Here is a 21,997-nt window from a genome sequence, read left to right on the forward strand (position 1 = left end):
ATTAGTTCAATTTGGGGTGGCTATTGTTCGAGAAAAAGGGGTGGAGAGAGTTAATTAGGATTGTTAATCCTTCTGTTATTACAACAATGTCTTAACCCTCATTTAAAGTCACACAGGCACGCACACACAGGGACCTTTGCAATTCTTTGACAATGAAACCTTAACGACGTTTCTGCAGTCTCACTCCTCTTACCACGAGAACTCGGCGTGAGCACGTGTGTGTGTGTATGAAAGTAGGTTCCGGGGTCACAGGTAGGATTACGCCAGTTTTCAGACAGCCTTAAGGGGATTTGCTTTGATACGGCCTGAATCACCTGGCCTGTTGCGAGAGTGCCAGGGAAGGAGATTAATGACCACTTACGCACTTTGGCTCTCGTGACAAACCAGGTGATTCAGCCGGTATCAAAGCAAACACAAGAGATAACATCAGCAAGGCGGCAATTATTCCCAATGCATTTGCATCGCAAACATTCAGTTGAACGCGCTTTGCCGATTCCATCATTGTTTCTTAGTATGCTAGAAACGTAAAAAACAGAAAATTTTGGTGTCACAGCGCAACCTTCCCTAGCCTCGTGGTTACTGCAAGCAAGATACACACACGCACGAACACGATGTTCCTGGAACTCCCATGCTGCGTAATCCACTCTCATCACAACTGCTGCGTCACCAAACGTCCGCCGGTTCTTCGAAAGCCTGAGCGCACGCTTCCCTCCACTCTCATCCTCCACGTGTATTTTCCGTTAGCTACGCTCTCGGTTAAGTTCTGCTTAGGGAAAACGCAGGAAGGTTATGCAGTAAAATTAAACGTTGATCTGTTTATGACACTTACAATTTTGTTGAATCTGCGTGACGTTTTGTATCAATCGCTGTCCTGTTTTCTTCATGAATGGAAGCGTGTGCGCTCCTAACCCTCTTGGATGATTTTGTTGTACTCGAAATAGCTTAACAACTCACTCGTATTTCCATCTATCAGGCATTTGTAGGTCTGGCCAGCAGAGGTTGTAGTCTACCATCTATGGTTTATAGACTTTTGAAATCAAAGCACTTATAGTGGTATTTAAGGCATGCACACTTGTTTCGCGCAGTCGGTCGGTCCTGAGCGCTTAAAACAGCTGAGAATCGACTAACATTTGCGATGCCAGTTGCGTGTAAGATCGGACAGTTGTAAAATGGTGTTGATTTCAAATGGGCTACTTTTTTGGTTGGCTGAATGGAAAAAAGCTTGTGTGTTTTTAAACAACTGACTCCAGCTGATCGCACGTCACCGGCTGGATGAAGAGGATCGGATATGTGTGTTTCTCTGTCAGTGACATTGTTCGCCTGCGTCGTGGTACCAAAGACACGGCGTGCACATGCACGTGCGCAGTCCAGTCCAGTTGTTGCAGGCAGCCGAGACACAGATGGTCTTCAGTGATACCACATTCCAGAGCCATTGTTTAAGGAAGGCAAGCCGGGTTAGATAATTGACAGCCACAGCGCGCAAGAGAGAAACCCTTCCCCCCAGTCTGAAATGCACAGACGCACATGCACACGCATTGTTCACAGCACGCGCCCCCTTCTCTTTCTTTATCCTGCACATCCCGCCCCTCATGCTCTCTATGTCTATGTCTCTCGCTCGCTCGCTCTCTCTCCTCTTGTCTGTTTCCCCCTAGCAGCAGTGCCTGTGCTCGCCTCCGATTGGCTGATGGCCGCTCTTTGTGAGCTATCGGTGGCGTGACGTCGCGTTAGTGAGTGCGCGCGCGTGTGTGTAGGTCGGAAAGGAGGCGGGGGGGGCAGTATTCACATCACGTATTCTGTTAGCTTTTTCGTTTGGAGAGGGGGGAAGGGGGGCAGAGGAGAAAGAAAGAGTGGGAGGAGGCTGTAGTGCAGCAGTGATAGCGATCACACTGCCTTTTAAAAAAAAAATGCTCCTGTGTGTATGTGGTCGAGCCATGAATTGGAGGAAGTGAGAGAGAGAGAGAGAGAGAGAGAGAGAGAGAGGGAGAGGCAGGGAGGGCGAGAACGAAAGAGCGTACGAGAGCTAATGTAAAACAGGATTAAGAACACAAGATGGCTTCCTGAATGGACAGAGACCAGAAAGAGAGAGGGAGAAGAAAAGAAAGATAAAGAAAGACAGAGCGAGAGAGAGGTGGGGGGGACGCAGAGAGAATGCTTTGGGTCTTCTGATGGGGATACCTCTCGCCACCGACGAGCAACACGCGAAGGCAGCGAGGCTGAGTAGGTAAATATTTATTAGCACAGGGAAAAAATGACGGACAGTAATGGCAGATGGGGAGGGAGGGGGGAGGTTTGACTCAGAACAGCACCGGTGTATAGAAAAACTGGGGTCAGAAATGACTAGCTCACATTTAAATGTCTCTTTATGCCATAAAGGTATGTTTTATATCATAACTAGTAGGATTTGGACAGAATTTGATCATGATATTTAACATGTTCTGTTTTATGCATGTAAATGAGCCCTGTCATAATTTAAACCTTTCTGACTCATGATTTATGTCTTCTTTCTCACTAGTTATCAAGGTTTGGATGATTGTGATGTTTCTTATTGTCAGTGCTCATGTCATTGATTGATTGTTAATTTTCTTCCTTTCCTTTTCCATGGCTGTCCTGGAAGGTGGAATATTTTGAAGACGTAAAATCCCGGTCCATAATCCCAAACCTGGCTAAAGAGGTGAGCCAAATAACCCTCATCTTGTTACAGCCAAAAAAAAGTCAACTGTTTTTTTCATATTCCTGAGGTTTTCCTCAGCGCATGGGTATGAACTAACAATGTTTTGAACTGCAGTTGATGATTTGTGCTTTTTGCGTGACTCAACAGGCCCAATGCATGCCCAGATGCAGTGCGACTGCTTCGGCTTGAAGCGACAGCTGCATTCAGGCATCCACCTGCATGCTGCAGGTGCGACTCAGTGTTTGTGGCCTCGGTTTCTGCTCCTAGTACTACGCCAAGGTCCGTTTCGCAGTGACGCGCTTTAGTGTTGATTCTTGAGCGGGGCGAGAAGACGGTCGCGTGGACTAGGCCTCGGTTTAAAGAGACCCGGGCTCTGCGCTCATTGGAAGAGATGTAGGCGTGAGCTTCGCCTGGCAAAGAGAGAGAAGAGAGGAGGAGGAGGAGGTGGCCTCTCTCTCTCTCTCTCTCTCTCTCTCTCTTTCTCTCTCACTTTCTCTTTGGCTCTATCTCGCTCAGTCTGTCAGTCTGTCTGTCTTCCTTTTTCTCTGCGCTCTGTGTCAAGCCCGGGAACAGAGAAAAGAGTGGCGGGCGGGACTGCCAAAGTTTCCAGTCATCTGAGGTAAAGGGAGTAAAAGTTAGTGGGTCACATAAGCGCGCGCATGCGCGGTGACATCGCTGGTATTTGTGTGTCCGTGTAAGCGAGCACGTGGCCGAGTGTTTACGGACTAAGAGTAACGTAGCATCTGAGCTAGAGAGACCGGACGGGCCTTGAGAGCTTTGGGTGCGAATTACCCTCAGCGAATATGCTGAATTACACGTAGGAGAAATCGTGAACGGTGCAACCGCTGCAAAATCAAGCAGACAGTCTCGGCTGTCAGTGTCAGCGCTCCTCTTTGCGCTCTCACCACACCATGGCGGGTTTAGCTGTGTAGCTGTCACTGTTTAACTTTATCTTGAATCTAGAATGTATAATCCATGCCAGTTCTCACTGGCTATTTTGGCTTGTGTGATCAAATGCATCTTCACTAAATTCCGTACACCTACACACACTCACAAGATCTTACGTAACCTCACTCAGACACGTTTGGTTGAAATACAGCTAATCTCGCTTGCCTGAAAGCATCATCTTAAAATTTTGTTTGCGGCTTACCAGTTGGCCAACACGCCCCTCGTCTGTCGCGCTTCGTTGTCGCTCGGCCACAAATTGCCAGTTTGCCGTGAGAAGATGGCTTGCATCTCATGCTTATTTGCTCTGAAAATACTTTAGATTTGGATGACTGTGGACTGGCATTGTCAAGTTTTGTTAGGCATTTTGCTATGATGCAACACATGCGGTGACGTTAAGTTGTGTCGTTATATAATTACTCAGCTCTACCCAGAAATTGTTCACTGGTGCTTCAAAACAAACCTGAGAAAATGAAGATAAGTTGAGGCTCCTTGAAGAGGTGTCGTTTCTGTGTAGCGTTTCTTTCCTTTGGCATGGCTTCCGATTGACGTAATGTACTGTAGTTACGGGGATAACCAAAACATGAAAGCGCTCGGCAATTGACTATAAAAGCTGACGCTACTCTACTGTAAGCGTTTGATCTGTGGGGTAAATTTATATCATCACCCCAGTTTATTCGTTTAACAGGCTGAAAGTTGCATGGGAGGCAGTACCACATTAAAGAGCTCATGGAAAGTCTGTAGTAATGGCTCGTTTCGTGGTGTGCGGAATCCCCTGGCGTGACGGGAAAGGGTTAACGGTGACCTAGATTTTGCGGCAACAGTGAGTGGCAGATGACATCACGGCTGTAATTATAGTTCAGACCCGCCCATGAGGCCACTCACGTGATGCGGCATTTGTTAGTATGTATATGTGAATGTGTGCTTGTGAGGGGAAATGGTTTGCGAGTGTGTGCGTTTAAAGGTAATGCGAAAGGCAGGAAGCCACTAGTTTTCATTTCATCGTGCTCCTGAAATTACGCTCGCAATGTAACTCACTCCAAAATAAGCCGGTTGTTTTCTACGGATGTCACTTTGATTTAACAGAGACTGAAGTTGGCTTTTGAGAAAACAGGATGTTAAAAATGGGATGGTTGTAAACTATTTTAATTAACTGATGCGGTGTCATCTCTCGCCCCATGACCAGTTTCCTGAAAAACAGATAACACACACACATACTCGAGCTATACTCAAAGCAAAGTTTGCATAACATTAGGTCTGTTTTTTTCCATCCAGCCACCCAACCAAACAGACCAAAGTCCAGTGAGTGACCTGAAAAGGACTTTGTAGTAAAATATACCACCATTTTAGTAGCACATACTAGGACAGGGTTTAGAATTATAGGAATGCATGATTCATTTTACTCAATTGATTCTAATAATCATTTGATTAATTGCTCTTTGTTTTGTTCAAAACTTTTTTTGTTGAGCTAAACAAATTGCACAAACAGTTTAATTGTTTTGATGTTTTTGATCAATAACTGGAATAATCAATATACGTGTGTAGTAAGTTAAGCTAGTTTTATAATAAAAATCATTATTTTATAACAAACATTGTATATTGTAGATTAAATGTGTTCTACAAATGTATGGGAAACACTATATGTTCTTGAAATTGTGTAATTTGCAAGTGTTTTGGGTTAAAGATGCAATGATTTTCCATTAAGGTAGTGATTTTTAAGCCAGTTCAGTTTGACCTCAACCAACCAACCAAAGTTAAATTTGTCAATTAGTCAGTTTAGAAGAACAGATAATTTATCACGCAATATAACAACATAACAAAAGCAGTCAGGAAAGCCAAAACAAAATCTTTATGATAGTATTACAGCGATGCACTTTTTAAAGTGTCACAGAACACGCAAAAATAACCAATTCCCCAAACAATCCCCTTTTGCTATTCTCATGTAGTTAATGTGCCAGTTTAAGACACGCAAACAAACAGCAGCGTTTTGATATTGGTACAGTGTACCTTTCAGGGTGTCAGCCAACAATTGGCTTACTTATACATATTAGTTATTACTCACTGTCAAACCATCCTAGGTGTATATGGCTTTCTTCTTTCAGACAAATACAGTCGCAGTTATGTTAAAAAATGTCCTGGATTGTCCACGCTTTAATGACAATGAATTGGGATTGATTTTCAATAGTCCAACAGAAGTCCAATAAAGTGCATCCATCCATCAGGAGGCATTAATAAAAGGCCTCCAGAGGCAAAGAAAAATATCCATATTTCAAACTTTATAAACTGTAATTTCTAGCTTTTGTTAACTGTTGTACTCACATTCACGAGATTTCAGCGGATGACATAGGACATAGGCGTAGTGTAAACTCGGTAGCTCACAAATCAATTTAAATCAATCCGATTAAAAATCGTTTCACCTTTTTTTGATTTTTAATCACAATCCTCAATTTTTCACATTTTTTTGTGCATATTGGACGCCAAGTGCATCAGTATTTTAATGCAAAAACATACTATAGTACAGGTAGTCCTGACTCAAGAAATCAGTGTTTCCTATTAACTACTAACTTCTTAATATATCAAAAATGTTTTACACTTTCCATTAGGGATGTGTTCGAATCTGATCATACCGTGTTCAGAAAGGAAATGATATATACCACAAAACCCCTAAATATGAGAAGGGAGGGAAATATATACATTTCAATGCTTTCTCTCGCATTTATATCATTGGGTAATTATACTGTATATAAATTGCGGGCATCAGGGAGCTGTTATTAAAACACGGGGCATTGAAACCGCTTTTAAATTGCACGCTTGCTTTCACTTTCAAGATTCGCGATGACACAGAGCGGCAGTAGGCCTACTTAACACATATTTTACAAAATTAGATGTTTGTGAGTGGTGCTCAGAATGTGCAAGTGTTTGTTTTCCAAACACTTGCCCTCGCTGAAAAATTGGGCAGGATGTATTTGTTTTTCCATCTCTATTGCTGTTGCTGTTTTGTTCTGATAACATCATGCTATTATTATTATATAAACTAGAAGATCGATTTTTGAATCGACGCAAATTGCTGAAAGACTGAAGACTGAAACCCCCACCCTTAGTAAGCTCCAGTGAGAATATGCTAGTGTCGTGAGAACCAGGTTTTGTTTACAGCAAAGGGAAACCAGTCTCCTCTTGGCTTATATCGAAATCCACTCTTACGTGAACGCATGTAAGACAGTTAGCGGAAGCTAGAGATTTATAAAGTTTATAAAGTTTTCTGTATGGATATTTTTCTTACAAAAACACATTGATTCACTTAAGAAGGCCTTCATTAACCCCCTGGAGCTGTGTGGATCACTTTTTATGATAGAGGGATGCACTTTATTGGACTTCTATTGAATATCACCATCCATTCACTGCCATTATAAAGTTTGGAAGAGCCAGAATTTTTTTTTTTTATATAACTCCAACTGTATTCATCTGAAAGAAGAAAGCTATATACACCTAGGATAGCTTGAGGGTAAGTAAATCACTGGGGAATTTTTAATTTTTGGGTGAACTATCCCTTTAAGCTGGTATAGAAAAAAATAATTGAACTTCCAAATAAATGACACACTTCAGCAGACCATGCATCCTGTTTTGCATTTTTTAAATGTCAAGCAGAGCTGGTTTGTGTGAGTGTGTGTGTGTTTGTGTCTTTGCAGAAAGAGCAGGTGTGTGAAAAAGGTGTTTACATTAAACCTATGCAGGATTCTTCACAAAGCAGGTTAAACATGTTCAGATGATCCTAAAAAGCAACAACTTTAACTATCCAGGCTTGATCAGTGTCAGGAGGTTGGAAAGTGATACCGCTATGATAAATGCTTGCAGATTCTTGTCTGTTTTTGTAAAGAAACTGCTCTGTGCTGAACCATCATGAATGCACTGAAAACTTGCAGTTGTGTGCAGATGCTTTAAAGATAACACAATAGCAAATGTAACTTGGGTAGTTAAAGGTTGAAGTCATTTGATGTTAAATGTTTGATGCTGTAAGACTCTCACAGCTTAATATGCAAAGAGAGCTATAATGAATTCATACACCCTAAAAACTGTACCAATGTAACCACTCATTTCAAAACATTGACTTAGCCATTGGTGTGAATTTGGGATCTGTTCTTCTTGCCAGTGACAGATAGATAGAGTGTTTGGGAAAACCTGTTTGAAAACAGTCATTAGTTTGGTGTCTCTAGTAGCAGACAAATTATACGTTAGATGAGAAGTATGTTGGGACCATTGCTTGGTATCTGCATCTGAATCTGTCGTTTGGTAAAGCCAATTTCACATTGGTTTAACATGTTTGCCCTTCACTTTGACTTGTGCCTTTGCATCTCCTGTGGAATGGATGACAGCACTACTGCAGTTAATGAAAAATGAATGGACAGGATGTACTGTGGCACGTCAGCTGAGAACTAGCTCAATAACTGTGTTATCTCTCTCATCTTCATCTTACCCCTGATCCCCAGTGATTGTCATTTCTACCTTAGATATTTAAATTTATTATGTTTATGTATAGAAAATATACGTATGCGCATATAGAAACATTTCTTATTAAAAACATTTTCATTTTTCTTTTTCTTTAAACAGTTATTTGAAATAGATTATTAATGCAATGTAAAAGACATTTTTATAACGTAAAAGTATTAAATGCATCTTGCTAAATAAAATTTCTTTTTTTTTTTTTTTAATCTTACTGACCCCACACTTTTGATAGATGGTAGTGCATGTGTGTACGTTTTCATCTAAATTTGACCGTGCATGCATGAAAGGGAGCTTGGCTGATAGCTGGAAGGCGTTTGTGCTCATTGTATTGCAACTGCATGTGAAAGAGAAGCTAAGACACGGTGCATGCAGTGCTGCAGTGTACTTTGTACCATTTTCAAAGAGACCCTGGCCCTTTAAGAGCAGCTACGCCTGACTTGAACATATGGGGAGCTAATCTTAGCCTTACTCCTGAGAGAAGCAAGGCTGGCAACCAGCCACTGTGCAGGACTGGAGAGATAGTATTCTGTCTCTCTCTTACTGCTCCTTTTGTCATAGAAGTTGAACAGAATAGGGTTTTTAGGTTATTAGTGGCAGGGTTTTTTTGCCCAAGTTTTGAGGTTTGTACATCTTTTTTTATTCCAAGGATTACTGTCAGCCACATGAGAGTATATAGCCAACCTAAAGTGGGTTATGGATCAGATTTCTTCCCATTTTGAAAGAGATCTGCACAATGTCGTCCATCCATCTCCTTCAACACGATTGTCTTTCAAATCTCTCTGCCCTTCTTCTCTTTCAAGCCTTCGTCTCTTTACCAGTCTGCTATTTTCTGCTTTCCTCTCTCTTGTATCCCCCTCATCAAATTTCACCTCAGTTTTTTTCTTCTCCTCCTAAACTTCTTGCACAAAGACCACTCTTTAGGCTGTGTTATTCCTCCGTCTCATACCTCCTCCTTTCCCACCATCTTATTGAGTGATGAGGGTCGCTCCTCCCTTCCCTTCCCCCTCTTTCCTTATGTCTTTTCTGCCTTGCTTTCCCTCTCACTTTCTCTCTCTCTCCCTCTTTCGCTCTGTCTGTCTCTCCCTTTCTCTTTGTGAGTATTTGCGGGGTAAAATGAGGAGGGGTCTCTCAGCTGAGTTGTGCGTGCTGACTTGCATGTGTCATGTGTCAGGCAGGACGAATTATGACATGCACACAGACATTTACATTCGACATCTAACACCTCACAAACCCACCCGCCTTGCCCTAAAGAAAGAAGCATCAGGACGCCAAAAATAAGGTGCACTCAGAAAAAAAAGGACAAAGTTAGGAGGGTGGCAGATGGGGGTCAGAGAACAATAGAGAGAACTACAGAAAAGGGAATTGCAAAAAAAAAACACACAGGAATTACAGAGAAAGGTAAGTCAAGAGAAACAGAAGTGGATGTCTTGATAGTCTCAATGACTGTCTGTGCCATTCATGATCTGCCCCAGACCTAATGCACTCACTGACCCTAAGCTTATTTGCATCGGTGTGTACGCGTGCGATCGCTCCGCGTGCGTTTGAGTGTGTGCGTGTGCCATCGCATGCAGTCGTATACGTTTCTTAGAAAGCATGTTTGAAACTCTTCCGTGGTTTAGCCTCTACTTGGGCCCCTAGCACACGCATGTTTTATCTGTGCATGTGAAAGTGTTTCGGATCTGGACTGAAGGGAGAGGTTTAGTAAACAAATACAGAGAATGAGAGGGGGGGGTATGTGAGAGAGAGACAGAAAGGGAGTGTGGACGGACTTGTTGTAGTAGACAAAAAGACAGCTGTGTTTTAAAGTAAAGTTGGCCTTTTTGTTTAATTCTTGTCAGTGCTTGGATTTACTTTGGTTTTGAAGGCCAAGAAAGATCAAAACAGTATCTTTATTTTAATCTATTGTTTGTTCCCTGTGGACTGGACCACAAAACTAGTCTTGAGTAGCATGGGTATATTTGTAGAAATAGCCAACAATACATTGTATATGGGTCAAAATGATCAGTTTTTCTTTTAATGCAAAAATCATTAGGATATTAAGTAGAGATCATGTTCCATTAAGATATTTTGTAAATTTCCTACCGTAAATATATTAAAACTCAACTTTTGATTAGTAATATGCATTGCCAAGAACTTCATTTGGACAACTTCATAGGCGATTGTCTCAATTTCTTTTTTTTTTTGCACCCTCAGATTTCAGATTTTCAAATAGTTGTCCTAAACAAACCATACATCAATGGAAAGCTTATTTATTCACCTTTCAGATGTATCAATTAAAAAAAAAATGATGCTTGTGACTGGTTTTGTGGTCCAGGGTCACATATATGGATTACTATAATATAGTACTTAGAATTACTAATTTCCTTTATAAAAATGGTATATTTTAAGAATATAATAAACCTCACACGTTCCATAAGTTATTTCACAGAAATGATTGAATCGGTTTGCATGTTTATGCAGTTGCGTGTTTCCTATGAGTGCGTCTCTTTCTGTTTTTCTGTAGGTGGTTATGTGTGGGTGGGGGGGTTGAGTTTTTTTTTTCTCTCTCTCTTTTTCTGTTTGTGATTGTGAGTGATTGTGAGCTGAGATGATCAACAGATGAGTCAAAACACATCATCAAATGCCGTGACCACTATGGTGTCAGTCATCGATTTCTAAGAAGTTCTCAAATCTGAGAATGAGCAGTGTTTAGATATTGCTCGTCCGGAAATCATTGGTTAATTATTTGTGTTGTTTTCCTAAGTCATGACAATGGAAACCAAGACCCACTGAAACTATAGGGACATGCACCGGAAGATTGCTTTTAGTTTTGACCCATTCTGTTTTTTCAGAAGCTAATGCCAGTAGTGACTTCTAAACAACAGGGTGTTTGCATAGTCAAGCTAGTCTTACTAGGCAAGTACACACAATGTGTAATTGAATATTAGAGGGGTTAAAAAGAGCTGATGTCACCTTTGCTGAATGTAATCCAGTTAAAGTTGTAAACATACTGTGCGAAGCTGGGGTTCTTCGTTTGCAAAAATCGGCCTGGTACAAAATCTGTTGAATTAAAGCATTTATATGACATCTTACAATGATGAATTACTGAATTAGTGAAATTACTGAAAGTTAACTTTTAAGTTGAATGTGAATGTTACTGGTCAGTTTTCTCTGCAACACTGTGGTATAGGGACCAATTCTCATTGTTAACTAGTTGGTTATTAACATATTGGCTATATATTAGTACTTATGACGCACATATTCTGCTAGACCATTTTCTACACCTCTATTCCTACCCAATACTTAAACTTAACAACTACCTTATTAACTATTAATAAGTAGGAATTTAGTAGTTTATTGAGGAAAAAGTTGTGGTTAATGGTTTCTTAATAGCAAGATTGGACATTAAAATAAAGTGTGACCAGTCATACACAATGAATGTTGTGCACTTAAAGCGGTAGTTCACCCAAAAATGTAAATTCTGTCATTAATTACTCACCCTCATGTCATTACAAACCTGTAAGACCTTCGTTCATCTTTGGAACACAAATTAAAGGAGAAGTCCACTTCCAGAATAACAATTTACAAATAATTTACTCACCCCCTTGTCATCCAAGATGTTCATGTCTTTCTGTCTTCAGTCGTTAAGCAATTTTGGTTTTTGAGGAAAGCATTTCAGGATTTTTCTCCATATAATGGATTGATTGGTGCCCCGATTTTGAACTTCCAAAATGTAGTTTAAATGCAGCTTCAAAGGGCTCTAAACAATCCCAGCCGAGGAAGAAAACGATCGGTCATTTTTTTCTGAAAATAAAAAATTGTATACTTTTTAAGCACAAAAACATGTGTAGGACAGGCTCTGGGATGCGCGTCCACGACACCACGTACTATGGAATCACGTCGAAAGGTCATGCCGAACGTAGGTGGAACTACAGACCCAGTGTTTACAAAGCGAACGCGCAAAGCCTAAGGAAGTGCAAGTCAAACGCCGTTTTTCAAACAAAAAGGTACAACGATGTCGGACGATTGTGAAGTTGTAGGAGACAATAAGATGGAGTTTTTTGCCATACCTTTTTGAGCCAGAGTACAAAGACAATGAACTTAGACGTGATTCGTAGTGTCGTGGATGCACATCCCAGAGCCTGTGCTACACAAGCTTTTGTGCTTGAAAAGTATACAAATTTTATTTTTCAAAAAAAATTACCGATCGTTTTACTCGATAAGACCCTTCTTCCTCGGCTGGGATTGTTTAGAGCCCTTTGAAGCTGAATTTAAACTACATTTTGGAAGTTCAAAATCGTGGGACCAATGAAGTCCATTATATGGAGAAAAATCTGAAATATTTTCCTCAAAAACCATAATTTCTTTACGACTGAAGACAGAAAGACATGAACATCTTCGATGACAAGGGGGTGAGTAAATTATTTGTAAATTGTTGTTCTGGAAGTGGACTTCTCCTTTGATATTTCTGATGAAATCCGAAAGTTTTCTGACCCGGGATAGACAGCAATAGCACTACCACGTTTAAGGCCCAGAAAGGTAGTAAGGACATTGATAAAATAGTTCACGTGACATCAGTGGTTTAACCGTAATTTTATGAAGCTATGAGAATACTTTTTGGTAGTACTGTTCTGTCTAAGCAGGGTCAGAAAGCTCTCAGATTTAAAAAAAAATATGACCCTGGACCACAAAATCAGTCACAATTTTTTTTAAATTGAGATTTATACTGAAAGTTGAATAAATAAGCATTTCATTGATGTATGGTTTGTTAGGGTAGGACAAATTTGGCTGAGATTTGTATCTAAGCCAAATTTGTCCTACCCTAACAAACTGTACATCAATGAATGTTATTTGAAAATCTGGAATCTGAGGGTGCAAAAAAATCAAAATACTAGGAACTTTACAAAATATTTTCATGGAACATGATCTTTACTTATATCCTAATGATTTTTAGCATAAAAGAAAAATCGATAATTTTGTCCCATACAATGTATTTTTGGCTATTGCTACAAATATATACCTGTGCTACTTAAGACTGGTTTTATGGTCCAGGGTCTTATTTTGTGTTCCAAAGATGAACAAAGGTCTTACAGGTCCGACATAAAAGTAAGTAAATAATGATAGAATTTTAATTTTTTGGGTGAACTATTCCTCTAAAAACAATGTCTGGCCTTAGCTGTTACAAGGGATCTGCCACAGCAAGTTTGTTTAAAAGCACCTGCCTAGCAAATTTCAATTTCAGTTCCTGTCTAGCAGTAGTAGGTCAGAAACTCTCATATCTTAAGCGTGACCTTGCACGTCTAGTATTTTAAGGTTGGTTCAAGATTCAGACGAGACATGTCTGATGAGTAATAACATTATAGAAAGAGCATTTAGCAGTGACCTTTTGGTCTCGCTGAAATGCCAGATCTTTCCGTGTATTACCGTGGTCTTTCTGAGACCTGCAAAGTTTCACATCCCCTGTGTCGCTTGTGTTTGGATCAATGATCAGCTGTCTTGTGACACTGTGGCTCGTTTGGTTAAGATTTCTCACATTTTAAAAGACAAGACATCTCAGGCATTTACTGTAATGCAGGAGCAAAAGTCCCTTGTACATATTTGTGAAGAATCAAGATTTTCCTGTATGGTTTGGTAGAGCTGACTATATGGGCCAGGTATGTATCATTTTGTCTTTCAATATTACCAACCAGCTAGAAATTTACTTTAAGGGATAGTTCACCCAAAAATGAAACTTCTGTCATTATTTACCCATGCTGTTCCAAACCTGTATGAATTTTTGTATTTCTATTGGGGTTTTCACAGAATTCAAGAATTTTCACTTTTGTGTGAACTGTCTCTTTAAATGTGTCTTGTCACTTGATTTATGCGTCTCAGAGCACGTGGTGTTAAATGTACACTGTTCGTCAGTATTAACAAGTAATGGCATAAATCGTTCAGCCGATTAAAGAAAAAAAAAAAGTTCAAAGACTCCCATAACAAAAGAACACCAGTAGTAATGTTGCTATGTAATCGGTGTTATGTCAGCTCCGCATTGCTGCATATTTTGTTAGCGCTGTAGTTTCGCTCGTCTCGGCAGTGATGCGCCGTAACTTGCAACAGGAAGGGTGAGGTAACTACAGGGCACAAGAACCGCTGCGTCACGCTGAAAGGAGCGAGGGAGTACACTTAGACGGGCGAGTGAATGAGAGCGTCTATGTGTGTAAGGGGAGGCACATCTACATTATGTGTTATGACACATCTGCCCAGCCCTCTATCGCCGACTGAGAGCGTTGAATGATTGCGGTGACGCAACGGCAACGTCATAACGGTTCCCGCTCTTCGTTCTCCCTCTCTCTCATTCACTCGCTTCTCCTCCGCCGGTGACAGTGCACTTTACCTCTCCGCTCGGGCTTTGGGTTCTGTGTGTGTTTGTCCGTGGGGTTGCCTCGCCTTCACTGTGTTGACGGTGGCGATCCAACTGGCAGGACTCAACAGAGAGAGAGAGCGGGAGAGAAAGACACTGATCAGAAGGAAAGACGACAAGACGAGAGAGTCGCGAACATGGCAAGAGGTTATGCGGGTTAATACAAATTGCGCGTTATGCTGTCTGCGTTCGCATCTTCATAATGCAAAAGCGATTCTACCGAGGGGACGGTTGCCATGTTTTTCTCTCTTACTGAACAGAACAAGTACAAAAATGGGAGATGGGAGAGGTAGAGATAGAAACGATGCCAGCAAAAGAGCGAGCGTCAGAGACCCAGCTGAGAAGCTTCAGAGTTCGCAGAGACGGGTTGGCATGAAACAAAGTGTTTAGGCAGAAAGGAAAGCGCAAGAGTGGCTCAGAAAATACGGTTAAGACTAAGAGGCTGATAGAAAATTCATCCTTCACACTGAAAACTCGCTTACCATCGTGGTCTCTTCCTTATTTGCTCTTCCTTACCCTGGACTCCCTCACGCAAACCTCACCTCTTCCGTATCGCTGCAAAAGCAACTCGTCGACTTCCGAACAGAACAAACACCATCGACAAGTCAAACTAGATAACCAGCAGCAAAACTGAGCATAAACGCATGTTGTTTGTTGTCTTTTCCCTCAAAACTTCGAGCTTCCTATGTCTCTGCGGTTCCTGTTAACCTCGCTGTACCTTGTGGTTGCTTCTGACAGTCGCTGTGCTTTCCCTCTCACATCCTGTGTTCCTCGTCTTCGAGAGTCTTTTGCTGCTGCTTGACTCTTATATCTGCGGTCTCTATAAGCGCAACAATGTATATGCTTCGTATATGTTGTCATTTTTGCACATGCAATCTCTCACGATTTGGTTAAGCAGCAGCACTTGTATATGTTACGTCTGTGAGCATCTACCAGGGGTTCAAATAAACTGTGAACTGTCGAGGACAGCATGATAATGACAGGAATAAATATACCGGAGCTAGCAATTTCCCTGTCCTTGTTTGTTTTTTGGTGTTATTCTTAGTCATCATCACACAGCAGCTGCCATTTAGTGTTTGAGTAGATGTCTGCATTTAACTGCAGCAGCCTCCATCTTATGGAGCCTCTCAGAATTCACAGCCCAGACCGAACAACAAAAACAACACCGAAACACCTCTACAATAACAAATAGCTGCTCGTTTTGGTTTTGTATGCATCTCCTAAGCCTTAGATCTGCATTCACACAGCCCTTTATTTAGCGCAGTAGCCAGCCAGTCTGCCACTTGTGCTCTCTCTACGCTTTGCAGCGGCTGTATTTCCTGCACGCTCCACCATTCCATCGTACGTGCCCAGTGTGGCTCAGATAATGGCCTCTCTCACTCTGCACACACAGAAAAGAGGAGGGGGAGGAGGAAAACGAAGGGAGGGAGAAAACGAGAGGGGGGGAGGGAGTGAACGAACGAACGAGAGAGAGAGATAGAGAGAGAGGGTGGGGGCTGTAAGGCAAAGCAGACGGCAAATGCGAAAAGCAGAAAGAAAAAAGAATATAGAAAAAGGGAAGGGAGGAGCAGAGAGACATAATGAGAGAGGGAGAAAGAGAGAAACGACAGTGGCGATAGGAAGAGAATCAGAGCAAGTGTGTGTGCGTGGGGGAGGTGTGTATGACAGAGTGCGTGCGTGAGTGTGTGTGCGTCCGTGTGCCGCACTGCCTGGCTGACTGAGAAGAGAGGGAGAGAAAGAAAGAAAGACTGAAATAGAAAAGAAAGGAACCCGTAGTGGATTTCCACCGGCTGGCTTCTTTTTTTTTTTTTTTATTTGGCACTGTCGCGAAAGCCGTATTCCATGCACTTTCTTGTTCACTTTTCCCACCTTTGTCTCTCCAGCGACGTTATTGGGACAGCTAGACCACTGTGAGTAGACGCTGATCTGTTCGTTTCTCTCTCTGTGTGTGCTTGAGCTTTGTATTTTGACGGTGATAGATACAAGAGTACGGGGGGGGGGACAGCTACGGGAGCAGGGGGGTTGTGTGTTTTACCATGTTAAGCTGTCTACTACTACGCTTTAAACCTCATCTGCAGTCTCCCTTTTTTTTTTTTTGGCTTTGTCCCGTCCACCTCTGAGGCAGCTGTTAATTATGTGTAAATTCTGAGACGTTGTAGAAGCAGCGTATGGTGTGAGTTTAAAGGGCACCTCATACTTTTTGAGTAAAACCGGTTTTACAGTCTCTTCTGGTTGGGCGTGTTAATGTTTTGGTAGTAGTAGTAGCTGCTCTGTGACTGAAAAAAGAGGGAGAGAGTTTTGGCAGCACTCAAAGTCCTGGCACGCCTCAGATAATTGCCTAAGCACGTGCTTTCCGCTGTCAGACAGGTGTGTGTTTGCAGGTGTAAGGCATATATATGTGTCACTGATCCAAAGAATCTGATCTTGCAGGGCGCATGTCATAAATCAACTCTCTGATGTTTGAGATACAAACTATCTATTGCGTGCAACTGCGTTCTTGTGAACTCTGCGGTGGCACGACTATATTGTGAAACTTTTCTGCGTGATGCTGTGCACGTGGGTGCTTGCATCAGTGAAAAGAGGAAAAAGAGCCTGTTGTAACAATTGTGTGGTTTAGCTTTCTTTTTTGAAGAGTTGGAGTGTGACCAGTGTTGGTAAGTGGGGTACGGGCTCATGCTTAATGTTTCTGAAATACACACTTACACACACACAAACAGTCTGCTCAGTGGCTGGCACACAGCCCCACGGGGGTCCGACCAGACACCATCACAGAAGGTGAATTCAAAGTGTCTGAACAACTTGTCCATCAGTATAAGCCATCAAAAGAGCTGTCACAATGAAGGCACAATAGGAGGGTTTGGACATTTAGTTCTGGAGAACACATGCAAGTCCTGTCTTAGCAGTCTAAACTATTTAATTTTATGCTAAAAAGTTTTTATATGCTCTTCAAATATACAGAATTACTGCCTAAAGCATTTGAATAAACAGTTGCATGTTAGTTTTAAATGGGTGATTCCGATGGAACCACAAGGTCCTCTTTTCTATGATATGCCTTCATCATAGACAAAGCCATCTGTATTTGTCATTTGTGCAGCAAATATATAAGACCACTGAAGGCATTACAGACACATTCATTCACTTACAACAATTTATGATAATATGGTCTCTTTTAGAGATACATTATGACTTTAAAGGTCTAGAAGCATGTTGTTGCATGTGGATATTGCCCTTTCACACTTATCTGGAACCAGTTCATTGTTTCCACAACATTTATTTAACCCTTTAAAGAAAAAAAGCACAATAGAGAGTTCAGAGAACAGGATGTTTGGAAACCAGGAACCAGGAAGAGGTTCTCAGTATGTTCACTTGGGCATTACTAGTTTTGTATTTGTATTTGCATGAGACAGTTGAACTTGATGCAGTCCTGTTTGGTCTCCATTGTGCCCTTGAAAAATGTACAGGTAGGCTCAGGTTGTTTTAGTCAGAATATACCTAGAGTTAGTCAATTATGCCCAATGCCAAATGCACATTAAACAACAGACAATATCGTAGTAACCAATGGCCATTTTATGGTGTTTTTGCGAAATGTGTTTTCTTGAGAGCAGAGAGGAAAGACAGAGAGGAAGCAGAAGAACATAAGAAGATCCAGGGATCTCCATGGAACAAAGTATTATGTAGGCTTTTCACAAATCAGGCAGCAACCTTACAGACAATACCAAGATGAATCAGTCCAACAGGTCAGAGTATGTTGTTAGTTAAAAGAGGTCAATGATTATGTCACAATTTCAGAATAAAATATTGTGATCTTTGTTTGAATTAGTCTGCAGTTAATATATTAAAAGTGTTTGCCCTATATTTTTGTATAATGTAATAAATGCCAAAGACAGAGTGTTGAATGGGGTACATGGACTCAAAGCATATATATAAACTGTCATTTTGCTGTCAAGTAACTTGTGTTTTTGCTCTTCCACAGACTGTTTCTGTGGTGGGTTCAGTGGATGGCCCCAGAGGAAGAGGCCAGATGGAAATTGGGTCCCATGACCGCCTGGATGAAGGCGTGTTAAACCAGGAACTGTCTAATGGGCTTAGCAAACATATAGCAAATGAAGAAAATATTTGTGATGAAGAAGTCAGAGGCGTGGCCAGGGAGCAACACCAGCACAACTACCATGAGGGAGCTGGATGTATTTCCCAGACACCGGGTTGGATCCCTGAGCATGCTGGGAAGTCAAATCCTGAATCTCAACAGGGTGCGTGGAGAGGCCAAAATGCCAGTACACCAGTGAATGATGTGGATATGGAGGATGCGCGAACCCTGGTGGCCTTTTCTGCTACTGTTGGCTCACTGCCACCTTACACCAACCATCAACCTTCTCAGACTCCCACAGCTCAGCTGTACGAAAGGTTCAATCAGGAAATGTCTAATGGAGGTGAGGAGGCCAGACAAAAAGGTGTGGATGGTGAGATGTACCCCCCTGAAGATCTAAACACTCTTCAGGCAGCACTGAGCAAGGCCCGGCATGGCCACAAGCCACCTAACTGTGATTGTGATGGCCCAGACTGCCCTGACTACCTGGAGTGGCTGGAGAAGCAAATCAAAATGGTGGCTAACTGCCAGGATAAAGGTTCCTGTAAGATTTCAGGTGCTTCTCCACAGCCACATGCACAGCATCGTCATGCCCAATCCCAACCTCAGCAATGTGGAGGTAACCCCTCGTGTGTGCAAGACCCAAATCCACATCCCCATGTTAACCAGCCTTCTGCTCCTAGACCCTTTGGCCCACCAGCACCCATCCCCTGCTCCCCTAGTGTCCTGTCAATAGCCAAGGAAAGAAATGTTAGCTTGCAAACAGCAATTGCAATTGAGGCTCTGACCCAGTTGTCTGCCACTGACCCACAAACTGTTGTTCCTCCAGGCGAGTCTTCACCTGCAAATCACCATCAGCATCTGCCAACCTCCTACCCGCAGAGTATTCCACAAGTGGTCTCTTCATCACCTGGTCCTCTTTTGACCTCCTCTGCCTCCTCTGCTATGCCACAGTCCATCCCTCCAGGACATTATCCTCAACAGGAGCTATCATGGAATCAGCAGAGACCTCAGTCTCAGGGTGAGGCCCCTGCACCCAACATTTTGTCTAGCCCATCTCACTATGCTTCCACATACCCATCCTCCAAGTCCCCGTTTGCAAGCGTACACCCATCGACCCCTAATCCCCGACCCCTGCAGTGGAACCAGGGCACAGCTGAAAGCTGCGAGAAAAGCTCCCCTCGGAACCCGTGGATGATGGTGAACACCGATTCCCAGCCTCGTTTTGTAAGCTCATCCCAAGGCAGTAGTGACCCAGTGTCCGAGCTAAAGCAACTGCTCGGAGACACTGGTGGAAAGTACACCAACTCAGCCTTCAAGTTCCCACTCCCTCACCCCAGCTTGCAGGATTGTCGCAAGGGAAGCCTCCCTGGGATGCCTCACATCAAGCAGGAGGTGGACACGAAGGAGTACCTGGGCTCAGGGTGTGCAGTCATGGGCCAGGAGGGGATGGTAAATGGCCAGCAGCAGTTCCAGGGTCAGCAGTTTTCCCCCACCATTAGGCACTCAACTCAGGCAGCACTACAGCAGCACCTTCACCATAAACGTAACCTCTTCTCTAATCCCCCCGCCTTCAATCCTTTAGCCCCCATGGCTTGTCAGAACCTTCGTAAGTGGTGGCCACAGCCTATTCCAGAGGGTCCTGTAACCATCAAACAGGAGCACAAAGAACCCAAAAAGAAAAAGGGCGCTCAGAGTTCTCCACTTCTCAAGCAGCCAGTGGGTGGGCTTTTTGGTCCACTGGGCACACCTCTTCCAAAACCCAAACAGATTGTTATCAAGAAGCATAAACAGAAAGCTTCCCAACCATCTTTCCTCCCACAGAACCAGATTATAATATCAAAACCTCCCCTCTTCCCCCCAGGATGTGCACCATCCCTATCTCAGCTTGCTCCATCTCTACCAGGCATGGAAGCTGGGCTTCCCCCCTCTCAGGTGGCTGAGAGCCACCCAGCTCCAGCTCAATCTCAGGAATCCATTTTGAATGGCAGTAGTAGTGCACCTATCTCTGAAAACACTCTTTCTTCTTTTACCCCTGTGTCTGTCCTAGCACCATCCACCCAGAAGGTGATAGCTAGCCCAACCCCAGATGGGCCAAACGATAACATCCCAACAACCAGTATCACACCTCAAACCTCTACAACACAGCAGACTCCTTCTCTGGCTGGCCTCAGTAACCTAGATCCAAAATTTGAAGAGCTGATTCGCCAGTTCGAGGAGGAGTTCGGGGACACCATTTCCTCAGCTTCTGCAGCAGAGACCCCAGAGAATGGCCCTGCTCAGCCAGTGGTGACCGAGTCGCAACCAAACTCAGGACAAACCAGACCCGAGTCACCATCCCAAAAGCAGCCAAATAACTGCCCTCCTTTTCCCACAAATGATTCTGAGCCCATGGATGAAGGTCAAAAGGACATGGCTGAAAGACTGAACGAAAAAACACCATTGCCATCTGAGGAGCTCTGTAGTATCAAACAGGAAAGTGAGGAATGTGAGGTGGACATGAAACCTTCTGGGCAGCCCCTGCCTGTAGCCCAGGATGCATTTCTGGAGCGTCAGCACCCCTTCATCACACCTTTCTCCCCTCCAGCTAAACGTGTAAAGATTGAGTCATCTGGCGGCGTGACAGTGCTCTCCACAACTGCATGTTTGTCTGCAGACAGAGAGAGGGACGATTTGAATACTCCCACCAAGGATATCTTTCCCTCCTCCCCTTCACTTAAAGGATTTCTTGAGTCACCATTGCGTTATCTGGACACTCCCACCAAGAACCTGCTGGATACACCCAGGAAAGATGCCCAACCTGACTTTCCCACCTGTGACTGCGTAGGTAAGTGAGAGAATTCAATCCAGCAAAATACGTGGGAGCAATTTGGGAAAGATCACGCATCTTCTCAAACAACATATAAAAGCACAAAAAATTATGACATTTGAAATTTTGTAGCACATCACATCACACCACCCCACATCCCCTCACATTCTACTGATCATGAGAACGAGACCCACTTAGCTAACTCGACCTAACCCTCTATTATTTAAACCCTTTAAACACTGACATTTTTCAGCTCAGTTTACGTTCAATGTAGCTTTTAGCATATGTTAAGATATTCCATTAAACTACAATATAGACTAAATTGATCATCAGAATTCCCTTCAGGAAGCACCAAATGTTTCTGCATCAGCACATTTCTCAGGGTAGTGTTGGGCCATGTCTGAGAATGCACGCTCTATCAGGGGCCCATGCAATGCATTGCAGTCTGTCCTCTGTGCCTCTTGCAGAGGAACAATAGATTTGAAGAAAGGAGCCCATTGTAATTCTTTGGGCCAGTGCAGTGCACCGCCTTCTGTCTATGTTCAGGCTGATGGTACAGTGAGTACAGCTAGCTTCTGCAAAGGAGGCAGTCACCATGAAGAG

The 21,997-nt window shown here is 42.8% G+C and overlaps 1 protein-coding gene across 5 annotated transcripts in view; it reads left to right on the forward strand.

Annotated features, from left to right (window-relative positions):
• Positions 1-21,997, forward strand: part of tet3 (tet methylcytosine dioxygenase 3) — a 46,734-nt gene that overhangs the window by 13,267 nt on the left and 11,470 nt on the right. Inside the window, exons 1-3 of one of the 5 annotated variants that reach the window (XM_051109661.1) lie at positions 1,841-2,221; positions 2,615-2,671; positions 18,472-21,412. In XM_051109661.1, the coding sequence (XP_050965618.1) occupies positions 18,520-21,412 (2,893 nt within the window). In that variant the 5' untranslated portion in view covers positions 1,841-2,221; positions 2,615-2,671; positions 18,472-18,519. Of the gene's footprint in view, positions 1-1,840; positions 2,222-2,614; positions 2,672-15,988; positions 16,409-17,677; positions 18,236-18,471; positions 21,413-21,997 lie in introns of those variants that run through there. The other 4 variants (XM_051109663.1, XM_051109660.1, XM_051109662.1 and 1 more) reach the window with 4 other exon arrangements.

Source organism: Labeo rohita, chromosome 5, assembly GCF_022985175.1.
Source record: "Labeo rohita strain BAU-BD-2019 chromosome 5, IGBB_LRoh.1.0, whole genome shotgun sequence".
Taxonomy (NCBI): Eukaryota; Metazoa; Chordata; class Actinopteri; order Cypriniformes; family Cyprinidae; genus Labeo; species Labeo rohita.